This window comes from Mus pahari, chromosome 12 (assembly GCF_900095145.1).
Source record: "Mus pahari chromosome 12, PAHARI_EIJ_v1.1, whole genome shotgun sequence".
NCBI classification, from domain to species: domain Eukaryota; kingdom Metazoa; phylum Chordata; class Mammalia; order Rodentia; family Muridae; genus Mus; species Mus pahari.
In genome coordinates this window covers 15,671,499-15,695,449 of record NC_034601.1, presented here as the reverse complement: position 1 = coordinate 15,695,449, position 23,951 = coordinate 15,671,499, and the positions used below count along the sequence as shown (strand labels likewise).

Here is a 23,951-nt window from a genome sequence, read left to right as displayed (position 1 = left end):
CATATAATAAATAAATAAATCTTTAAAAAAAAAAAAAAAAAATAACAGGAAGCAACAATTACTACTCCAGGGCTGGCGAGATGGCTCAGCGGGTAAGAGCACTGACTGCTCTTCTGAAATCCTAAGTTCAAGTCCCAGCAACCACATGGAGGCTCACAACCACCCGTAATGAGATCTGATGCCCTTTTCTGGTGTGTCTGAAGTCAGCTACAGTATACTTATGCATAATAATAACTAAATCTTTGGGCTGGAGCAAGCAGGGACTGAGTGAGTGGGGCCAACTGGAGCGAGCAGAGATCCTAGAAATTCAATTCCCAACAACCACATGAAGATTTACAACCATCTCCACAGCTACAGTGTACTCACATACATAAAATAAAATAAATCTTTAAGGAAAAAAAAAAACAAAACACTACTCCTTAATATCTCTTAACACCAATGGACTCAATTCCCCAATAAAAAGACATAGACTAATAGACTGGATATTTAAACAGGACCCAGCATTTTGCAGCATACAGGAAACATTCCTCAGTGACAAAGAAAGACACTACCTCAGAGTAAAAGGCTGGAAAACAATTCTCCAAACAAATGGTCCCAAGAAACAAGCTGGAGTAGCCATTCTAATATTGAATAAAGCTAACTTTCAACCAAAAGTTATCAAAAAGGATAAGGAAGGACACTTCATATTCGTCAAAGGAAAAAATCTACCAAAAAGAACTCTCAATTCTGAACATCTATGTTCCAAATGCAAGGGCACCCACATTCATAAAAGAAACTTTACTAAAGCTCAAAGCAGTATACACACAATAATAGTGGGAGACTTCAACACCCCACTCTCACCAATGGACATATCATGGAAACACAAACTAAACAGACACAGTGAAACTAACAGAAGTTATGGACCAAATGGATTTAACAGATATCTACAGAACATCTCATCCTAAAACAAAAGAATATACCTTCTTCTCAGCACCTCATGGTACCGTCTCCAAAATTGTATATATAACCAGTCACAAAACAGGCCTCAACAGATACAAGAAGATTGATATAATCCCATGCATCCTATCAGATCACCACAGACAAAGGCTGGTCTTCATTAACAACTAAAACAACAGAGAGCCCACATACACATGGAAGCTGAACAACTCCTGATTCAATGATAACTTTGTCAAGAAAGAAAGAAAGAAAGAAATTAAAGACTTTTTACAATTTAATGAAAATGAAGGCACAACATAACCAAACTTATGGAACACAACGAAAGCAGTGCTAAGAGGAAAATTCCTAACTCTGAGTGCCTCCAAAAAGAAACTGGAGAGAGCATACACTAGCATCTTTTTTTTGTTTTTTTTGTTTGTTTTTCGAGACAGGGTTTCTCCGTGTAGCCCTGGCTGTCCTCTAACTGTCCTCCACCTGCCTCTGCCTCTCAAGTGCTGGGATTAAAGGCATGCGCCACCACTACCCAGTATACACTAGCATCTTAACAGCACACCTGAAAGCTCTAGAACAAAAAGAAGCAAATACACCCCAAGAGAACTAGACAGCAGGAAATAATCAAANAGTTCAAGTCCCAGCAACCACATGGAGGCTCACAACCACCCGTAATGAGATCTGATGCCCTTTTCTGGTGTGTCTGAAGTCAGCTACAGTATACTTATGCATAATAATAACTAAATCTTTGGGCTGGAGCAAGCAGGGACTGAGTGAGTGGGGCCAACTGGAGCGAGCAGAGATCCTAGAAATTCAATTCCCAACAACCACATGAAGATTTACAACCATCTCCACAGCTACAGTGTACTCACATACATAAAATAAAATAAATCTTTAAGGAAAAAAAAAAACAAAACACTACTCCTTAATATCTCTTAACACCAATGGACTCAATTCCCCAATAAAAAGACATAGACTAATAGACTGGATATTTAAACAGGACCCAGCATTTTGCAGCATACAGGAAACATTCCTCAGTGACAAAGAAAGACACTACCTCAGAGTAAAAGGCTGGAAAACAATTCTCCAAACAAATGGTCCCAAGAAACAAGCTGGAGTAGCCATTCTAATATTGAATAAAGCTAACTTTCAACCAAAAGTTATCAAAAAGGATAAGGAAGGACACTTCATATTCGTCAAAGGAAAAAATCTACCAAAAAGAACTCTCAATTCTGAACATCTATGTTCCAAATGCAAGGGCACCCACATTCATAAAAGAAACTTTACTAAAGCTCAAAGCAGTATACACACAATAATAGTGGGAGACTTCAACACCCCACTCTCACCAATGGACATATCATGGAAACACAAACTAAACAGACACAGTGAAACTAACAGAAGTTATGGACCAAATGGATTTAACAGATATCTACAGAACATCTCATCCTAAAACAAAAGAATATACCTTCTTCTCAGCACCTCATGGTACCGTCTCCAAAATTGTATATATAACCAGTCACAAAACAGGCCTCAACAGATACAAGAAGATTGATATAATCCCATGCATCCTATCAGATCACCACAGACAAAGGCTGGTCTTCATTAACAACTAAAACAACAGAGAGCCCACATACACATGGAAGCTGAACAACTCCTGATTCAATGATAACTTTGTCAAGAAAGAAAGAAAGAAAGAAATTAAAGACTTTTTACAATTTAATGAAAATGAAGGCACAACATAACCAAACTTATGGAACACAACGAAAGCAGTGCTAAGAGGAAAATTCCTAACTCTGAGTGCCTCCAAAAAGAAACTGGAGAGAGCATACACTAGCATCTTTTTTTTGTTTTTTTTGTTTGTTTTTCGAGACAGGGTTTCTCCGTGTAGCCCTGGCTGTCCTCTAACTGTCCTCCACCTGCCTCTGCCTCTCAAGTGCTGGGATTAAAGGCATGCGCCACCACTACCCAGTATACACTAGCATCTTAACAGCACACCTGAAAGCTCTAGAACAAAAAGAAGCAAATACACCCCAAGAGAACTAGACAGCAGGAAATAATCAAACTCAGGGCTGAAATCAACCTAATAGAAACAAAAAGAATCAACAAAACCAGTAGCTGGTTCTTTGAGAAAATCAACTAGATAAACCCTTAGCCAGACTAACCAGAGGGCACAGAGACAGTATACAAATTAACAAAATCAGAAATGAAAAGGGAGACATAACAACAGAAACTGAGAAAATTTTTTAAAAAATCATCAGATCCTACTTCAAAAGTCTATATTCAACAAAACTAGAAAATCTGGAATGAAATGGACAATTTTCTAGACAGATACCAAATATCAAAGTTAAATCAGGATCAGATAAACTATATAAACAGTCCCATAACTCCTAAAGAAATAGAAGCAGTCATTAAAAGTCTCCCAACCAAAAAAAGCCCAGGACTAGATGGGTTTAGAATAGAATTCTATCAGACCTTCAAAGAAGATCTAATAACTATATTCTTCAAACTTTTCCACAAAATAGAAACAGAAGGAACACCACATAATTTGTTCTATGAAGCCACAGTTATGCTGATACCAAAACCACACAAAGACCCAACAAAGTAAGAGAACTTCAGGCCAATTTCCCTTATGAACATCAATGCAAAAATACTCAATAAAATTCTCACTAAACAGAATTTTCAACTGAGGAAACCCAAATGGCAGAGAAGCACCTAAAGAATTGTTCAACATACTTAGCCATCAGGGAAATGCAAATCAAAACAACCCTAAGATTTAACCTCACACCAGCCAGAAAAACTCAGATGACCACAGATGCTGGCAAGGATGTGGAGAAAGAGGAATACTCTTCCATTGCTGGTGGGATTGCAAGCTGGTACAACCACTCTGGAAATCTCTCTGTTGGTACATTTACACAACGGAATACCACTCAGCTATTAAAAACAATGACTTCATGAAATTTGCAAGCAAATGGATAGAACTTGAAAATATCCTGAATGAGGTAAACTCAGTCACAAAAGAACACACAAGGCATGCACTCACTGTTAAGTGGATATTAGCCATCCCATATACAGTCACCAAACCTGGACTGTATTGTGGGTGCCAGGAAGTGCTTGCTGAAGGGAGCCTGATATGGCTGTCTCCTGAGAGGCTCTGCTAGAGCCTGATAAATACAGAGGTGGATGCTTGCAGCCAACCATTGGACTGGGTGCAGAGTCCCCAGTGGAGAAGTTGGAGAAGAGACTGAAGGAGCTGAGGGGGTTTGCAGCCCCATGGAGGAGCAACAGTGTCAACCGGCCAGATCCCTTAGAACTTCTGGGGACTGGACCACCAACCAAAGAGTACACATAAGAGGGACCCATGGCTTCAGTCACATTTGTGGCAGAGGATGGCCTTGTTGGACATCACTGGGAGGAGAGGCTCTTGGGCCTGAGGATGTTCCATGCCCCAGTGTAGGGGAATGCCAGAGTGGGAAGGTGGGAGTGAGTAGGTGAGCACCCTCATAGAGGCAGGGGGAGGGGGAATGGCATAGGGGGGTTCCCTGGAAAGGAGAATACATTTTAAATGTAAATAAAGAAAATATCCAATTTTAAAAAAAAAGGATTAGATTATCAGGAAAAAACCTGTTACCACAATATTCAATATTAATTCAAAACCCATTTAAAACAACTGTCAGCATAAAATAAATATCATTTATCTCCTTATACTATTTTTGGTAGAAAATAAATCCTGTGCTCAGACTCCTAACTTAGGTATAACCATCAGTGATGTGCTAGCTGACCTTTGTTTGTCAACCTGACTAAGGTCACTAAGACACAGCTGTGTATCTGAGGGAATTTCCAGAGAAGTTTAACTGAGAAGAGACGTCCCACTCTGAATGTGCAGCATCCCCCTGGTCATTAACACAGAGTTCCAGGAACACCAGGGACCAGCAGGGAGGTCACTGATGCGATAAACTTGAACATGTGCTTCACAGGTCTTTGGGACTAGCATTTAGGAGGAATGAGAGAGTCTGGATCTGTGGCTAGCAAAGCCCTAGGATGCTGTGACTAGAGACTAACATAAAGGCTGTTCTGGTGGGACTACAGAGGGTCAGATTGCTGACAGGCATAAGAATGTGTTCATGGGGCTTAAGAGGAGACTAAGGACTCTGCTGAGAACTGGATTAGAAGTTGTTGTGTGTTATACTCCAGTAAGCAAACACACAACCAAAACTAAAACAAACCACTATCAACATTGGCTGCTTTCTATCCCAGCCCTGGTAATCTGAGTGAGGCTGAATTAGACTAAGTTGACTGGCAGAGGAAAGAGTAAAGTTACACAACACTCAGGCTGTACCGAGGCCATCATTCACGGTGTGTACTGAGGTTCACAATGAAAACTCAAAGTCAGAAAGTGTGTGTTTGGTGAGTTAAGGGGCATGAACTCAGTGAACAAACCAGGTGCTCTCAAGGCAGCAGCCACTGTAAAGGAGGCTAACATCACCAAGGTCTAACCTCATACTTGCAACCGGATGATAGGAATATGGCCTAGGATATGGGACTCCACCCATGGAGGGCTAAAGAAGCAAAGTCATTGCAAAACCTGAAAAGACAAAGCCTACAGAAGTCCTGTTCAAGGCCACACAGGCTGCTGGAGTATGGTCCAAAGGTGTCAGGCTATATCTCAAACTGGCAGCAAAACCAGGCAGTATCCACGGTGCTAATTTTACAAGCGTGCAAACTCCAACAGGTATAGGGGCTGGAAACAGCACATAGGACATAGATAGGATTCAAGGTTGTTGGAGCCCAGATGACAGATACAGAACTATAGGATTTGGTATTTGCTTTGGTTCAGTATTTCTTTGTTAGGCCTTTATTCCTTCTGTTTGGAATGAGAGCGTTCACTCTATACCACTGTATACTAGAAGTATACAGAACTTCTTTTTTGATTATACATGGTTCAATTAAGAGACTGCCTTGAGTCTTAGAAGAGACTTTGAATTAGGGCTTTTGAGCAATGTTAAAAACTGTTAAAGCTTTGGAGCTTTATGAGGCTAGAGAGATGCCTTAATGGTTAAGAGTATTTGCTTCTACTGCAGAGGACCAAAGTTTGAGTCAATACCCACACTGGGCAACTCACAACTGCTGTTAACTCCAGTTTCGAGGAATCTGACACTTTTCTGGCCTTATATGTGCACACACACAGTGATATACAAACATCAAAATAAATCTAAAAACTCACAGTACTTGGAAGGTAGAGACAGGCAGATCTTTGTGAGTTCGAGGCCAGCCTGGTTGACTGAGGAAGTTCCAGCACAGCCAGGGCTGCACAAAGAAACCACGTCATAAAAACCCAAAATGAATTACTGTATAAGAAAAAATAATACTTTGGAGACTCTTGAGGACTCCTGCATTTTCATTCTGAGATGAATATATGCCCTTGAGGGATATACAGTAAGGGTTCAAAAATAATGTTGGAGCCGGAGAGATGGCTCAGCAGTTAAGAGCACTGTTCTCGTCACAACCCAGCACTCACATCAGGTTCACAAATACCTGTAACTTCAGTTCCAGGGGGTCTGATACTCTCTTCTGATCTCCATGGGAACCAAGCATTCATATGATACACATACATATATAGAACCAAAATACACACACATAAAATAATCTAAAATCAATGCATTTGTAAGTCAAGGTGACAGAGAGTGGACATCTGATTGTTGATTCCCATTGTCAACTTGACTAAATTTGGAGTCACTAGGACAAATACCTCTGAGGAAGTCTTTGAAGAAGTTTTCAGACAGCGGCGTGTGTGTGTGTGTGTGTGTGTGTGTGTGTGTGTGTTTGTGTACATGCATGTGGTTGATGCAAGTGCCTTCTTCAGTTGCTCTCACTGAACATGGAGCTCATCGATTTGGCTATACTGGTTGGCCAGTGAGCTCCAAGAGCCTACCTGTCTCTGGACCCCAGTGAAGGGTTACAGATATATACTGTTTATCTAGCTTTTACATTGACTAGGCATCTAAATTCAGGTCCTCATGCTTGCATGCAAGGCCCATTATAGCTGAGCCAGCTTTTCTATTTTCCTCAGGCTACCTGAGCAGGATACTCCCCCCAGGTTTACCTGGGAATCAACTGCTTATATATAAAAACTTAAATAAACATTAACATGTTTATATTCTTATTGAATATCTCCTGTTCACACAATCAGAACCTGAACCTTAAAATTCTCCACAAAGGATTAAAATGTAGGGGCTGGAAATGGCTCTGCTTTAAGGACACTGGTTGACCACCCCCAGGGGGTTGAGAGTCACTCAGAGTACCTGGGATTGACTCCCACCATCCACAAGATGGCTCACAACCATCTGCAACTCCAGCTCTAGGGGATCTGATGCCCTCTTCTGGCTTCTGAGAGTACAGGGTGTGCATGTGGGGAACTGACATATATATACCCAAAGCATTCATGTACATTAAACAAAATAAAATGTTTAAAAAGGATAAAAATTCAATGATTATTACAACCCTTTCACCCTTCTAAAATGTAGAAATTTATGAAAAACTTATTACTAAGAAGAGCTTAAGTTTAGCTATTTTCATCGTAGACTGTGTGCTAGAGGCTCCCCACATGAGAAAAATGCCCAGAGACTGATTCTTCCAACAAAGAGGCCCACATTACCTTCTCCCACAGGGGCAGCAGATGCTGGCTCAGGGGACTGTGCCACTGGTGAGGCTTTCACGGGGGCTGGAATCGTCAGGGTTGGAGGAGGGGCATCAGATACGTCTGATTCAGACGACTGAGGATAAACGTAGTCTTCACCAAGCGAGTGCCGATGAAGCTCAACATCCACTACCTACACAGTTGCGGAACAAGGAAGCTTGTGAGTCCATCATCAGTGTGATGGAGTTTGAGCTCCGTACAGAAAACAAATGAGTGCTACCACATCCCAATAGGCAACTGCAATTTACAGAATTAGATTTTCATCATTCTACTTTAAGACATGGACACCTCAGTGGAGTCCCTGTCTTTCCATGTATTGCTTCTACTTCTTAGAACATTCTTCCCCTTCGGCCACCTTCCTACCAGGACATCTCAAGTGTCACCCTCTCAGGAAGACTTTCCCTATCCACTGCGACTTAACATAAGCTCCTGGTTTGCCAGCCACTCTTCTTCAGCACAGTTATTTGTAGTTGAAATTGAAATTGTCTTATTCGCTTTTGTTTTCAGGGTTTACTATCTGTGCTGGTTACTTTTTGTTAACTTAATATAAGCTGGGGTCATCTGGGAAGAGAAACCCTCGACTGGGAAAATGCCCCCATTAGGGGAAGCCTGTGGAGCACTTTCTGGATTAATGACTGATGTCACAGGGCTCAGCCCAGTATGGCAGTGCTATCTATCCCTGGGCTGGTAGTTCTGAGTTATGTAAGAAGACAGGCTGAGCACGCCATGAAGGACACAGCAGGAAGCAGCGTATCTCCATGGTTTCTGCTTACGTTCCTAATTCCACGTTTTGCTTGAGCCCCTGCCCCAAGTTTCTTCAGTGATGAGCTGTGGCAGTGGTTCTCAACCTGTGGTTGCGACTCGCTAGGGTGAGCCAATGACCCTTTCACAGGGGCTGCCTCAGCAGTCTCAATAGCAGATATTTACATGATGGCTCACGACAGTACCAAAAGTACAGCTATGAAGGAGCAATGAAATAATTTTATGGTTGGAGGGTCACCACAACATGAAGAACTGCTATTAAAGGGTCACAGCATGAGGAAGGTTGAGAACCACTGAAGTATGACTTGGGAGCTGTTAGATGAAATAAGTTCTTCCTCTCCAAGTTGTTACTATCCTTATGCTCAAAAACATCAGAGTACACCCTCAAAAATAAGTTATCTTAGTCATCTCTTCAGTCCTAGTATCTGACCATGGAAAGCATACCAAAGGTACTTAATAAAAGTCTTCTGGTATCATAAAGTGCACTGCTACAAACATTAGATTAGCTAGCTGGTTAGAATAACTGCAGATATATAATAAAAGCACAAGGGTAGAGGATAAAACTGGAGGCCTTATATTTTCTGAGTTCCAAAACTTATTACAAAGCATTAGTTATTAAATAGTATTTGAAATAATAAAACGGACACCTGGACCAATGGAATAAATTACAGGTATGCCAAGTTATCTTTACCCAAAGTGTCAATCACTCTGAAATAAAAAGGCCAGTCGTCTCAATAAATGGGGCTAGAAAAACTGGGCATCCACATACAAATGAAATTGGAACTTATGGTATAACAAATTTAACCAAGTATCTACACATAAGAGCTCAAAATAAGCCAAGGAGATGGCTCAGTGGGTAAGGCCTTGCCACCAAGACTGACGACCTGAGTCCCATCCTCTGAACCCAGAGTGGAAGGAGAGGACCAACTCCTAGAAGTGGTCCTCTGCCTTCCACACACAAGCCCTGTGCTAAAACAGGAAGCTCTCAGAAGGAAACACAGTGGTGCCTCAGCCTTGGCTCAGCACTCAGTTCTTGGGCAGAAAAAGCACAGGCAAAAATCCCACAACCCAGGATGAGAAAGACTCTGATTCTGTGGCTGGAGAGTTGGCTCAGCAGTTAAGAGCACTGATTACTCTTCCAGAAGATCTGGGTTCAATTCCCACCCTCCATATGGCAGCCTAAACTATTTGTAACTCCAGTCCCAAGGCAATAGCCTGTTCTGGCCTCCTCAGGCACCGGGTACGAATGTGGCACACATGGATATATACAGGCAAAATACTCACACATATACAATACTAAATCCTTTTAAAAATTACAACAAAAAGGGTTTCTCCTTTTAATTTCTTTCTACATTTAATTGTGTGCATGTAGAAGCCAGAGGACAATCTGCAATGTTAGTTCTCTCCTAGTCCCATGTGTATTCTAGAGGTCAAATTCAGGTCATCAAGTTTGGTGGCCAGCATTTGTAACCTACTAAGCTATCTGAGAGTCTATTGAAATAGGACATTGTCATGTATATAAATACACATGTTCATGCGTATATACACACAAGTTGCTCTGGTCATGGTGGCCTTTAGCAAAGCAATAGAAAAGAGATTGAGTATTATCCTGGTCAAAGGATTTGAACAGACATCTTCTGCAGGAAAATATTAACAGACAACAAGCCCATAAAGATAATGCTTGATATTGCTAGTAATTTTAAAATGCTAACCACTCCACTTCACAACTGTAACAGTGACTACCTATAGTTTAAAACCAGAAAAATAACAAGTATTTAAAAAGATGTGGACAATATAGACACCATACTTGTGGGGGCAATATAAAATTCCATAGAAAGATGCCACAGAAAATACTACAGTACTTATTCAAAAAACTGAAAATAGCATTATTGTTAGGTGTAATTTCACATCTGGGTATATCCCTAAATAAACTGAAAAAGGAAACCAAATGCTCTCTGTAAGCCTCTATCCACAGCACCATTATTACAACAGTCAAAAGGCATGTGAACACATGCACATACAAGCAGAGCATTAACATATGCACATACAAACAGAGCAATATTTAGTCTTAAAAAGGAGGGAGAGCAGGGCATGACCCGCTCGTTAGGAGTGCTTACTGCTCTTACAGATCACTGGGATCAGCTACCAGTTCTCATATGATAGTTAACAACTGCGAGGAAGTCCAGTTCCAAGGGATCTGATGCCTTCTTCACACATGTGGTGCACATGCATGAAGGCCAACACTCACATATATAAATACAAATTTAAAAAACTTAAGGGGCTGGAAAGATGGCTCTGTGGTTAAGAACAGGTATTCTTCTTTCAGAGGACCTAAGCCCAGCTCCAGGGGATTGAATCTTCTGGCCTCCATGGGAACCCATACACAAACAGTACATATTCAGATATACAAGATTAAAAGTACAGTAAATCTTAAAACAAAACAAACCCTTGTTGTGCTTGCAGAGGACCTTTGTTCAGGTCCCAACACCCACATGGTAGCTTACAAGTGTCTTTAATTTTAGTTCCAGGGGATCCAACACCCTCAATCTGGCCCCCAAGGCCAACTACGCACACATGTCATTAAATGCAGGTAGAATGCTCATACAAATAAAAAATATAAAGATAAATCTTAAAAAGGGGTGAATGGATTCTAATGTCTCCTATGGTCAAACCCTGGAGATACTGCATGTCCTGCAGTAAGGCAGTTAAATGAAGCCAAATGCTCTGTGAATCCAATCATGTAAAGGAGGCAAGTTCATACAGACGAAAAGGAAAGTGGTAGGGTAACCTAGTAGGTAAGGACTTATAAGATGGGAAAAGCTCAGGAAATGGCTGACATCACTGTGAACATAAACATATTTCACTTCATGACTTACATGTTGAAAATGGTTCAGATCCTAAAATTTTTGTCATATTTTAAACCACAATTAGAAAAAAAAAAGAAAAAGAAAACACACTGGGAATCAAATCAAAAATCAACTAAAAAACAAAAACAAACAAACAAAAAGAAATCAATACTCATTTTTGTTGTTGTTAAATAAAAATAATAGTAGCTGGGTGGTTGCAAGTCCTAGCACTCAAGAGGCTAAGGTAGAAAGTTTGAGGTGAGCCAAGGCTATGGGGTGTGGACCTGAGCATAGCATGCACATCTGCACACACACACACACACACACACACACACACACACACACACACACACACGTCCACACACATGCTCCCCCGCCCCTGCCCACACACCTGCATGAGCACACCACCTTCCCCCATACAGGGCTGAGCAATGGTACCTACCGTCTCTGCACCCAGGGTCTGTAGGCCAGTGTAGGTTCTATCCAGCTATTCAAAGGTAAAGGGGAAACATTAGACTTCAGTCTGATCATGAACCTGAGCACCTAGTACCAGTTCACTGCAAGCTAATCCTTAATACTCTGGGGGAAGTTCAAGTAAAGCCAAAAATTAATCATAAAGTTATAAATTGTACACTTTAAAAACCCAGTCTAAGGACAATCTGAAAATGAGGGTTCACACGGGTTTTCTGCAGCCTTAACTATAATCACAAACCAATAAAGAATGCTTCACTAAATCACATCAGAGCGATTTGTACAGTATTAGGTGGCACTGAGATGAGTTACTAAAGTTGTGTGAAGATATTTCAAAATGGCAGGCTACAGAAATACACATGCATTCTAATATGCAACTGCACATAGTGTGTAGTTACAAAGCAAGACTGAAAATTACGAATGAAAATTTAAGAGGCACAGCCAACATTAAATACTTGAAATACATTAGCAACACAGATTGATTTTTAAGGCAAGGAATATAAACTAAGGGAAGGAAACGAACAAGAATTTATGATTACACTGAAATTCTTACTATCGCAGCATTTCAACTTATATCCCACACTAAAAAAATAATAATTTTGATACTTTATTAGTATAAACATTGTACAGTAAGACTAAAAGGAAAAACAAAAATACACAAGACTAAGTGAATCTGGGTAGAACAGTTCGCATGGGTTTTAAGGGTCCGAGACTACAAAGTAGGGAAGCTGTGCAGAAGCTCATACAGGTACAGTTAAGGGCACTCAGCCTGCCATACTTTGGTGTCCCAAAGATTAAAAGCAGTAACACAAGTAATGGTGGTGACAGATTTCAGGTGTGGCTTCAGGGGGACACAAAGAAGTTTATTAGAAAGGTTACCAATGCTTTCATGGACAGAGACAGCGGAACGGGGAGTTGCTCTGGCAGTTCAAGCCCATGCATTGACAGACAGCATGGCTGGGGCACTGGAGGGAGGAAATCAGGGACTGTATGGTGGCAGCCTCTTCTTGTATCTTCCTGAGGATGGGGGCAGCTTCACAGCACAAGCCTGTAGCTGGGCTCTCTAGATTCCAGGGCGGGAGGCAGGGACGTGGGAGGGGGACAGAATGTATGGCCACCAATACCTGCTTTAAAGTGGGTACTTCTCCAGTCTGCCAGCTAGAGTTTTAGTGTTAGTAGGGTGCCTATGGGCATGGGTGGCAGGGAAGGATGCTGTAGGTTCTGTGGCTTGAGCAGCAAGTCTTGGTTATCTGGATCCTAAGATCTAGAGTTTTACTATTTAAGCTCTTAGCCAAGACAATAGCTGCTCAAAAGCCAAGGGCAACTGTAGGTTATATCCATGCCTCTGCCTATCCTCTAAAGACAGAAATAAGCCTCTCTATAACCTGTCTAGCCTCCAGGGACACCAGCGCAGACACACAGTTAAAAACAGTAAAGTTTTTTTTTAAAGTGTACCTTACTCTAATTTTAAAATACTGTTAAGACTAGGTGTGGTGGTACAAACCTTTGATGCCAGTAGTAGGCAGAGGTAGACAGATCTCTGTGAGTTATAGGCCAGTTTGATCTACATGTGAGAACCCATCTCAAACATGAGCATACAAAACAACCAAAAAACTGTGTCTCAAATACTCTTCCACTGAGAACCAGAAGAAAACTACAGGTAAGAACTATGTAAAAATGCCCCTTAGCTGATGAACTAGGGCTAGGTCTACTGCCAGATAAAATGGTACACACAGCAACCAAAGAAAGGCAAGAACTGGGGCTGCAGAACTGGCTCTTGTAGAGACTTGGGTCCTGTTCCCCACACCCACATGGCAGCCTGCAACTCTCTGTAACTCCAGTTTTAGGAGATCTGATCTGGTCTCTCTTCTGGTCTCTGTGAACAAGCATGCTGTGCACATACATACACGCAGGCAAAACACTCACATGTAAAAAATAAAAATACATTATGTTTTAAAAACCAAAGCACCTGCCCTTCTCATCAAGGCCCCCTCAGCTCTTTAAAGCTGCTTTCGGCTCCTCTCTAATCTCATGAAAACGTAAGTGGGAGAAACAAACAGTGCTTGCTGTCCATCATCAACAGAGGAAAAGCCCAACACCTCAGCACTGAAACAGGTACATTTGTACAAGAAAGGTAATGAAGACAAAAGCTCTTCAGATACATTCAACTTTATTTAGTTCAAATTTTGGGAGCTCAAAGGATAACCACAAAAGAAGGGTGACGTGGGGAAAGCACACTACTAGAATTAAGTTGCATAAAAATAATACAACCTATTACCTCTACTACAAAGAATCCAAGAACAACTTTGAGAATGATGGTCTTCCAATGATAATTTACATGTATTTATTATGTATTTGTAAAAAAACATTTAAAGACAAATACAAAACACAAAGCAAACAAAAAAGAGCAGAAAAACTGGCCACAATAATAATAATAATAATAATAATAATAATATTATTATTATTATTATTATTATTATTATTATATTATCAATCAATCCAACATTTTGATATTATGGATCTTTTTTCATATGTGGTACTGAGAATTTCTTGTGCATGTTCTACCACTCCCATGCTACATAAGAACTCTAAAACCTGCTGTATTTTTATTAATGCTGGGGATGGGATCTAGTGCCTTACTCATTGAACATAGATGTGTACACGCTCAAGACTCTTGTGCACGCAGCACTAATGCTCTGCCTTCGTGTACTATAGCAATAGTTTCATATGCTCTAGACAGAGTTGTATAGAAAGTACTTAATAGATATGAATTATAGTGGCTCTATAATAAACTACATGGGCAGTAGAACCAACGAAGGATCTCAGTTTCAACTATTCCAAGCTTATGTATTGTTGCATTGTTGGCCAAACATGTTCACTTACCTTAATCTTCATGTGTGCATTTTGTGAGATGCTTGTACATGGAGTGGTAGGGACTGAACAACACAAAGTATATACCTCATATACTAGAAAATTAATTAAATTAAAAGAGAAAGGCTGGAGTAACAGGTCTCGAGCAACACATCAATGGTGTGTTTGATAAAGAATTGAATCTTTTCTTTACTTGGGAGTTAGTTCACCTTTTTAAAGGGCATACAGTGTCAAGCAGCTGCCTCCCCAGCTCTGAGGAGAAGGCAGCTGCAGCAGTAAGCATCATATGCTCAAAGGATTCCCCTGCTTCCACCCTCTAAGCCATGGCCGTCAGGGTGAAGCAGGTCATGCAAACAGACACTGTGTTTCTCAGGAACAATGCTCTGCTACAGTACCTTCAGGTTGTGTATGATATCTATCCGCTTGTTCTGGCTGTCCTTAAAGTGAACTTGCACTCTGACAGGAAACTCACCCCAGCCTCTTCTAGTCAGATGAAAGGGGGGCTCTCTAGGGAAAAGCAGAAATTTCACAAATTTACCTGTGTTTGTACTCTCATTCTAAAAACGTTTTTCTAAGAGACAAAAGAAAAATTCATGTCTTCCCAAAAACCAATTAGGTTTCTGCATGAGATGTTAAATCAGCATGTTGAGTTACACACACACACACACACACACACACACACACACACACACACACACACACAGCTAATAAAAATTTAACTCAAACTTTATTACTAAATGGTTATGGATAAGAGGTGCAAACTGTATAATCCAAAGTCATTTATTAAATGGAGCTAGTGTGAAAATGTGACAATACAGTGTCAGAAGCCGACTGACACCTGACAGGAACAGGATGCAAGATGTATATCCCAGACCAAAATAAATCATAATTATGTTCAATCTAAAAGCGGTAATTAAGTTGGTGTTATCTGCTAAAAGGACTTCATAAAAAGAAAGCAAGCTATTCACAATATGATCTTCCCTACATAGGGGCTGAATCTTAAGAGTGAACAGTATATATCTGAATGGTAAGGGGCTACAGACTATTCAGTCACAATATAATTTATAAAGAAAGAAGAAAAGGAAAATGAATGAATGACAGGCAAAGTATTACCAATTGATTTGGCACATGGAGGTTCATTACACTCTTTGTTTTTGTGTACATGTGAAATTTTCCATAATAAAGCATTATGAAATTTAATTGAGATCTTAAAGTATTCAGACTATATACTTAAGTTAACAGGTTTGTAAACTGAAAACACCTATAAATCTTTGAGTCAGAATTATTGTAATTAGATGCTGAGATTGGGAGAGAAGGCAGTCTGAGGCATAAGTTTTTAGAAAACTAAGACATGAATTCAGTTAGGTCAGAGTCTCATAACACAACACAACCTGAGAGAAGCCTAACAGATGAGAACTAACAAGCAGATCCAGAAACAAGTGTCTCAGACACAAGTCCTGAATTCAAGAGCAGCCCGGAAAGCAGAGAAAACCACCTCACTAATTACAGCAAGATGAGTTCTCTGCATCTGAGCCAGAGTGACTCCACTTTGTAGCAAGCTAGTATGTAACCGCTCCATGTGCCAGACTACAAGAAAACTAGCTAACCCCTAGGCTCCGTGTGTTTGCCAGAACAGCAGAATCTCTAAGGGCAAAGATGGAGTACATGTAGACAACTTTCTGTGTCTGGTTTTGTCTGCCTTACACTTGTTCTCTCCACCTCCATGGCTTTAACACTAGGGGCGCTACAGGTTTACATCCATTCTGTTGAAACTTCTCAGTGACCACCAGCAGTGGCCAACCAGTCTTCAGTTGCTATAGTGACTTGGGATGCACTACTTACTGAAGGATTCAGCTGGGCATGGCTCATGTAAATGAAGCAGTGGGGAGGCCACAGCAGAGGAGCCAGCTAGGTCTATCTGCTGCATGAAAGCTGTAGATTTGGAATCACAAAGAATAAACAGATCATTCTATATGGAAGAGCTTCAAAGAACTAAAAAGGTTTTCCAAGTTCTTCCTAGGATGAACACTTCTGATTCCCATGGAGACAGTGGCAAACATTCAGAGTATTTTGTTAATACAAATACCGTTCTAAACCTTTTGAATCTACTAACTTGGCCAGTGTTCACAACTTCACGAAGCACCATCCTGAGGCACAGTTCAACTGCATAATAGACCTTCAAGGCCACAGTTAAGTAAGCAAGCAGGAAACCACAATTCAAGCTCAAGACCTAGACTACAGAGGCCATGCTCTCACCACCACACTAGCTCAAGTGCCCATGGTGGCAGATCTCCTCACTACCCAGGCCTCCTCTGGATGCACAACAGTATGGTAAGCTCCTGTCAGACTGGTGTCACACTAGCCCACTTTAGTCTCACATGCACAAGGTTAGGGATAGTCCATTAAACTTCCCAAATGAAGGGACCAGGCATTCATTTCTGTAATCTCCACAAAAAGCCTGGAGTCCAACACACACTCGGTGACTTAATAAAGTTCACTCTCACAGCTCTTAGGAAGCGGGACAAAGGTAGTCATGACAAGTGAGCCAAGTAAGGAAACTACAGCTTCTCCAGAAGAAGAGTCTCTTCTCCATCAGGTAATGGGATGAGATCTGCTGACCAATGACTAACACATTTGGATTCTGACTTAAAAAAATTTAACTGGAGTTCCCCAGCAGCTGTATCAAATTACATCAAATTAATATACACACAATTAATTCTGACACCAGGTACAAGCAAACTCTGGAGTCCCACAGAGAAGATTCTAAGTTATAACTAAAGCCAAGACACAGGCTAATTTTATTACCCTACTTTACACACTCCCAAATCTGGGATGCTAAGTCTCATATTTTAAGAGGAATACAGCTAAGCTGGAGTGTGTCAGGGACTATAATACACTTACATACATGACATCTGAAATAAAGACAATGAAAAAGACTTAAAAGCCTCTTTCAAATATTTGAAATCTACTAGAGAAGAAGCATTATGATTATGTCGGCACCAAGGCACAGATGGATTCACTTTTCAGCAGTTAGAAGTGCATACCTACAATGCCAGCATGTGGGAGGCCGAGACAAGAGGACTGTTCCACATGAGAGGCCAATTCTGTCAAAGTAGTAAATTCCAGATAGTCAAGGCCCTGTCTCAACCCTTAATCTCTGAAAAAAGAACTCTCAGAAATTTAGGCCTCTGCTTAGTATAATTTAAAACTTTGCAGCAAGCAGAGTTACTATGGAACTGCCCACCTGAGTAACTCATGCTGCATCAAACATGAAATGGGTATTTACTACTTCTAGGAACCATGCTGGATCTTGGGGATGCTACTACTAGTAAGAGATCACAAACATCAAAAAGTACAAAGCAAAGACTGGGTATGGAGGCACTTCCTTAATCTGAGGCAGAGGCCAAGGGACAGAGGGACAAAGGCAGAGGCAGAGTTTTAGGCCAGTTATGGCTATGCAGTGAGTCTATATCTCAAAAGAGAAAAGACTTAGAAGCCGAAAATCCGGGCTCAGATGGGGCTCTATGGGTAGAATGCTTTTCAGCATACATGAAACTCTATAGTCTTGATGACATGCCCCCCAAATACATGCATTTACAAGCACACCCGCACTGCCTGTCATATCAGCAGTTGGGAGGGAGAAGCAAGAGGATCATAAGACCCTATCTTAAAAACATAGAAAAGAAAGGAAGAAAGAAAGCTCAAAGTCTAATATAGGAGATACATGTAAATTATTAAGAATATTTAAAAACTTGCCTAAAATGCCGGGCAGTGGTGGCACATGCCTTTAATCCCAACACTTGGGAGGCAGAGGCAGGCGGATTTCTGAGTTCGAGGCCAGCCTGGTCTACAGAGTGAGTTCCAGGACAGACAGGGCTACACAGAGAAACCCTGTCTCAAAAAACAAAACAAAACCCAAAAAACAGAAAACAAACAAACAAAAACTTGCCTAAAAACAGAGCAAGTGATCTCTCTAGCAATTTCATTTTTGAGACAGGGTCTCACTGTGCATTTCTGACTGTTCTAGAATTCACTATGCATGCCAGGCTGGCCTTAAATACAACCTGCCTCTGCATCTGAGTGCTGGGATTCAAGATGTGCACCACCACATCTGGCAGTTTTCTGCAATGGTAAACAGAAGAAGCAAACAGTTAAGAAAACTATAATACAAGCTTGACACTTGGGTTCATTCCTCAGGTCAGGACCTACATGGAATGTCAAGTTTACTATGTATGTGTGTGCGTGTGTGTGTGTGTGTGTGTGTGTGTGTGTGTGTGTGTATCAGATGTCAACCTCTGGTGTATTCCTCAGGAGCCATTCAATATTTTTAAATGCTTTTTAAAAAGCTTATATATGTGCGTGTGTGTAGAAGAAAAATTTCAAAATGTAAAGAAGGGAATACCTATAAAGGTATAAGAAGCTTATAGAACACTTAATAGATTGGATCATAAAAGAAAGTCCCCTTGCCACATAATAGTGAAGACAATAAAAACACAGAACAAAGAAAGAACATTACAGGGAAAGGAGAAAGTAAGAGGCAGAGCTATCAGAATCACACCCAACTTCCCAATACACACTCTAAAAGCCAGACGGGCCTTGACAGATGTTCTACAGACTCTAAGAGACTACAGATATCAGCCCAAACTAGTATACCCAGTAAAAAGTTTTAATCATCCTAGATAGGGAAAATATATTTCATGATAAAGTCAAATTCCATAAGCAATATCTATCTATAGATCCATCCCTGGAAAGAGTACTAGAAGGAAAATTCTAACCCATGAAAACACAGGAAATAATCTCATACCAACACCACCAGAAAAAGAAAACCACACAGAGCTCTCCCCCACAACCGCTCCCCTCCCCTGCATGCAACCTACCCACCCACAGTCTCACACACATACTAACCACAGCAAAACAACAGGAATTAGCAGTCATTGGTCACTGATATCTCAATATCAATGGACTCGATTCCCCAATACAAAGACACAGACTAACAGAATGGATGCAGAAACGGGATTGATCCTTCTGCTGCGTGCAAGAAGCATACCTCAACATCAAAGATAGGCAAAGGGTTGGAAAAAGATTTTCCAAGCAAATGGACCCAAGAAATAAGCTGGTGTAGCCATTCCAATATCTAACAAAATAGACTTCAAAGTAAAATTGGTCAAAAGAGATTGGAAGAACACAGTACTCATCAAAGGAAAAAAATCTACCAAGATGATGTTTTAATTCTTAACATCTGTGTCTCAAACAGAAGGGCACCCATGTGTGCAAAAGAAACATTACGAAAGCTTAAATCATACATAGACCCTCACACTTTTGGTATCATACTCGCCATCGAGAAGTCATCCACCCAAAACTTTTTTTTTTTTTTTATACCCAAGATACATTTTGCAAAACACACCCAAAACTTCAACATAAACAATGGAGTTAACAGATGTTTTAAACCAAATGGATAACAGACATTTACAGAACATTTCAAATTTCACCCAAAATAAAAAAATATACCATCTTCTCAGCATCTCATGGAACTTTCTCTAAAACTGACCACATACATGGTCACAAAGCAAGCCTCAACAGATACAAGAAAACTGAAATAACCCCCTGTGTCCTATCAGACCACCATGGATTAAAGGTTGATTTTAATAACAGAAAAACCAGAAAGCCTACACAGTCATGGAACTGAACAACTCTCTACTCAGTGACCACTGAGTCAAAGAAGAAATAAAGGAAGAAATCAAAGATTTTCTAGAATTCAATGAAAATGCAGGCATAACATATCCAAACTCATGGGACACAATGATAAAAAAAGAAAAATTGGAAAAATCCTATACTAGCAACTTAACAGCATATCTGAAAGGCATTAAAAAAAAAAAAAAAAAAAAAGAGCACATCCAAGAGGCATATCAAACTCAGGGCTAAAACCAATAAAATAGAAACAAAGAGAACAACATGAAGAATCAATGAAACAAAGAGTTGGTTATTTGAGAAAAAGGAACAAGACAGACAAACTTTTATCCAAACTAACTAAAAGGCAGAAAGAGAATATCCAAGTTAACAAAATCAAAAACAAAAATGGGGACATAGTAACAGATTCTGAGGAAATCCAAATAATCAGTAAGTCATACTCTAAAAACCTATACTTCACAAATTTGAAAAACCTAAAAGAATATCCTTGATAAATACCACTTACAAAGTTATAGCAAGATCGGATGAACAATCTAAACAGACCTATAACCCCTAAGGAAATAGAGAAGCAGCCATCAAAAGTCTGGCTGTTGCCTGCATGCGAGATATATTCTTCTAGCTGGGCTGCCTTTTCTGGCCTCAGCGGGAGAGGAAGCACCTAGCCTCACAGAGACTTGAAGTATCAGGGTGGGTGGGGGGGATACCCGGGGGAGAGGGGATACTTAGAGGAGAAGGGGAGGGGAATAGAGGAAAGATTGTGAGAGAGGGTGACTGGGAGGGGGGTGCAGTGAATGGGATCCAAAGTGAGTAAGTTAAAAAAAAAAATTCAGTGAGTGGTAGGAGATGAGATATTTCCATTATAAATACATTTTTGCATTCTTTAAAAGAAAAAAGAAAAAAAGTTTCCCAATCTAGAAAAGCTCAGGGCCAGGTTGTTTTAGCATAGAATTCTACCAGCTTTTAAGAGTCAATGCCAATATGCCTCAAACTGTTCCATAAAATAGAAACAGAAGGAACATTGCCAAATTCATTTTATGAGGCAGTCATCCTGATATCCAAACCACAAAAAGATTCAACAAAGAAGAAAATGATAGACCAATTTCCTTTATAAACATGGATGCGACAATACCAAATAAAATATTTATAAGCCAAATCCGAGAGCACATTAAAAAAAAAGATCATCCACCATGATCAAGTAGGCTTCATCCCTGAGATGCAAGGATAGTTCAATATATGAAGATCAGTCAATGTAATGCACCATATAAACAAACTGAAAAAAAGAAAAAGAAAAACAAAAACAAAACACACGATCATCTCTTTAGATGCTGAAAACTCCTTTGACAAAAATCCAACACCCTTTCATGATAGAAGTGTAGGAGGGATTAGGGATACAAGGGACATACATAAACATAATAAGGCATTATACCAATATCAATAACGCAGTAAGCCAACATCAAATTAAATGGAGAAAAACTCAAAGCAATTCCACTAAAATCAGGAACAAAACTATTCAATATAGTGCTCAAAGTTCTAGTTAAAGCAATATAACTAAGGGAGATCAAGGGGATGCAAACTGGGAAAGTCATCAAAGTATTTTATCTTTATCCCCAGATGATATGACAGTACAAAATCAACCCCAAAATTTCTACCAGGGAACTCCTGCAGCTAATAAACACCTTCAGCAATGTGGTTGGATACAAAATTAACTCAAAAAAAAAAAAAGAAAAGAAAAGAAAAGAAAGAAAAAAATACAAAGTGATTCTCCTATATACAAAAGACAAACAGACTGAAAAATAATTTGGGAAAACAACATCCTTCACAATAGCCACAGATAATATAACATATGTTGGGGTAACTCTCCCATCTTCATGAATTGGTAGGATTAACACACTAAAAATGGTCATCTTACCAAAAGCAATCTGTAGAGTCAATACAATCCCCACCAAAATCCCAGTACTACTCTTTACAGATCTTGGAAGGTCAATATTATACTTCCTTTGGAAAAACATAAAACCCCATATCTCTAATATAATCCTGAACAGTAATAGATAGTATAACCATCCCTGATTTCAAGTTGTATTACAGAGCAATAGTAATAAAAACTACTGGAATAGGCATAAAAACCAGACAGGTTGTTGGAATACCCAGACACATCCACACACCCATAGACACCTGGCTTTTGATAAAGAAGTCAGAAACATACAATGGAAAAAGGAAAGCATCTTCACCAAATGGTGCTGCTCTAACTGAATGTCTCCATAGAGAATGCTAATAGGCTCTTATCTATCACCCTGCTCAAAAATCAAGTCCAAGTGCACCTGAGACCTCAACATAGTAACAGATACACTGAACCTGATAGAAGAGAAATCAGGGAATATAGCCTTGAACACATTGGCACAGGACACAATTTCCTGAACAGAACACCAACAGCTCAGGGACTGAGATCAACAATCAATAACCTCTTCAAACTGAAAAGCTTCTATAAGGCAAAGGAGACCATCAATAGAACAAAAGGCCAGCCTTCCAAATAGAAGATTTTCACCAACTTCACATCTGACAGAGCTGATATCCAAAATATATAAAGAACTTAAGAAACTAGGTATCAACAAACCAAATAACCCAATTAAAAAATGGGTCCAGAGCTAAACAGAGAATTCTCAGAAGAGGAATCTCGAATAGTGAGAATGTTCAATATCCCTAGTTACCAGGGAAATATGCAAATCAAACCAACTGTGTCATTCCATCTTACACCCCTCAGAATGGCTAAGATCAAAAACTCAAGTGACAACAGAAGCTGGTGAGGATATGGGACAAGGGTACACTTTTCCATTGCTAATGGGAGTGCAAACTCAAACAACTGCTTTGGAAATCCATTTGGCAATTTCTCAGAAAACAGTGAATATTTCTACACCAAGATCCAGCTATATATACCACTCTTGGGCATATACTAAAACATGAGAGTTCTAGTGGAAAAGAACAATAGCAGTAACAAGGTTTATGGCTGGTTTTCAAAGAGGTGTCCATCTGGGACATTAATAGATAATCACAACCAAGGAGGAGGCAGGCTGTACGTGCTATTAGAGGACTGAGGTTTTGTGCTTTTGTTTTTGGAGACAGGGTTTCTTGTTTTAGTTCTGGCTGTCCTGGAACTAGTGCTGTAGACCAAGCTGGCCTCAAACTTAGAGTTCCTCCTGCCTCTACCTCTCAAGTGCTGCGATTAAAAGCATTCCCCACCACCACCCTGCTGGATTGAGGTGTGTTTAAGAAAGGAGGAAAGGTGGTCCAGAAACCACAGATATGAAAAGGAAAACACTCCTTCCTAGACCAACACCACAGAAGTGGATGAAGGAGGGGAGAGGAACATATTTGTCATTTTAAGGAGTTCATCAGGGCCATGAATAGAATGTTCTGTGTCACACAGGGATATGGGAAATTTCACTGACACTAACAATAAAGTACAAGATAGTAAGGGTGTTTAGGAGCTGCTAGCATCATATAGAAAATGCAGAATAGAGAATGTATCTAAATAACATACATTTCATGTCAGCACATACAACCATTCCATCTCCCCGAAATAACTGTACTAGGTAAGTCTGTGTACAGAAGACATACCACTGGGATTACATCTGAAAGTGACATTACAGGGAACTGCAAACATTTTTGTAATGTTAAAATGCTGTATTTAATTACTG

The 23,951-nt window shown here is 40.1% G+C and overlaps 1 protein-coding gene across 2 annotated transcripts in view; it reads right to left on the bottom strand.

The window, feature by feature from the left end:
- Positions 1-23,951, bottom strand: part of Yeats2 (YEATS domain containing 2) — a 94,032-nt gene that overhangs the window by 45,507 nt on the left and 24,574 nt on the right. For both annotated transcript variants that reach the window (XM_021209358.2, XM_029544481.1), the window contains exons 8-10: positions 14,967-15,078; positions 11,672-11,716; positions 7,580-7,754 (exon numbers count right to left, since the gene is read on the bottom strand). In XM_021209358.2, the coding sequence (XP_021065017.1) occupies positions 7,580-7,754; positions 11,672-11,716; positions 14,967-15,078 (332 nt within the window). The remainder of the gene's footprint in view (positions 1-7,579; positions 7,755-11,671; positions 11,717-14,966; positions 15,079-23,951) is intronic.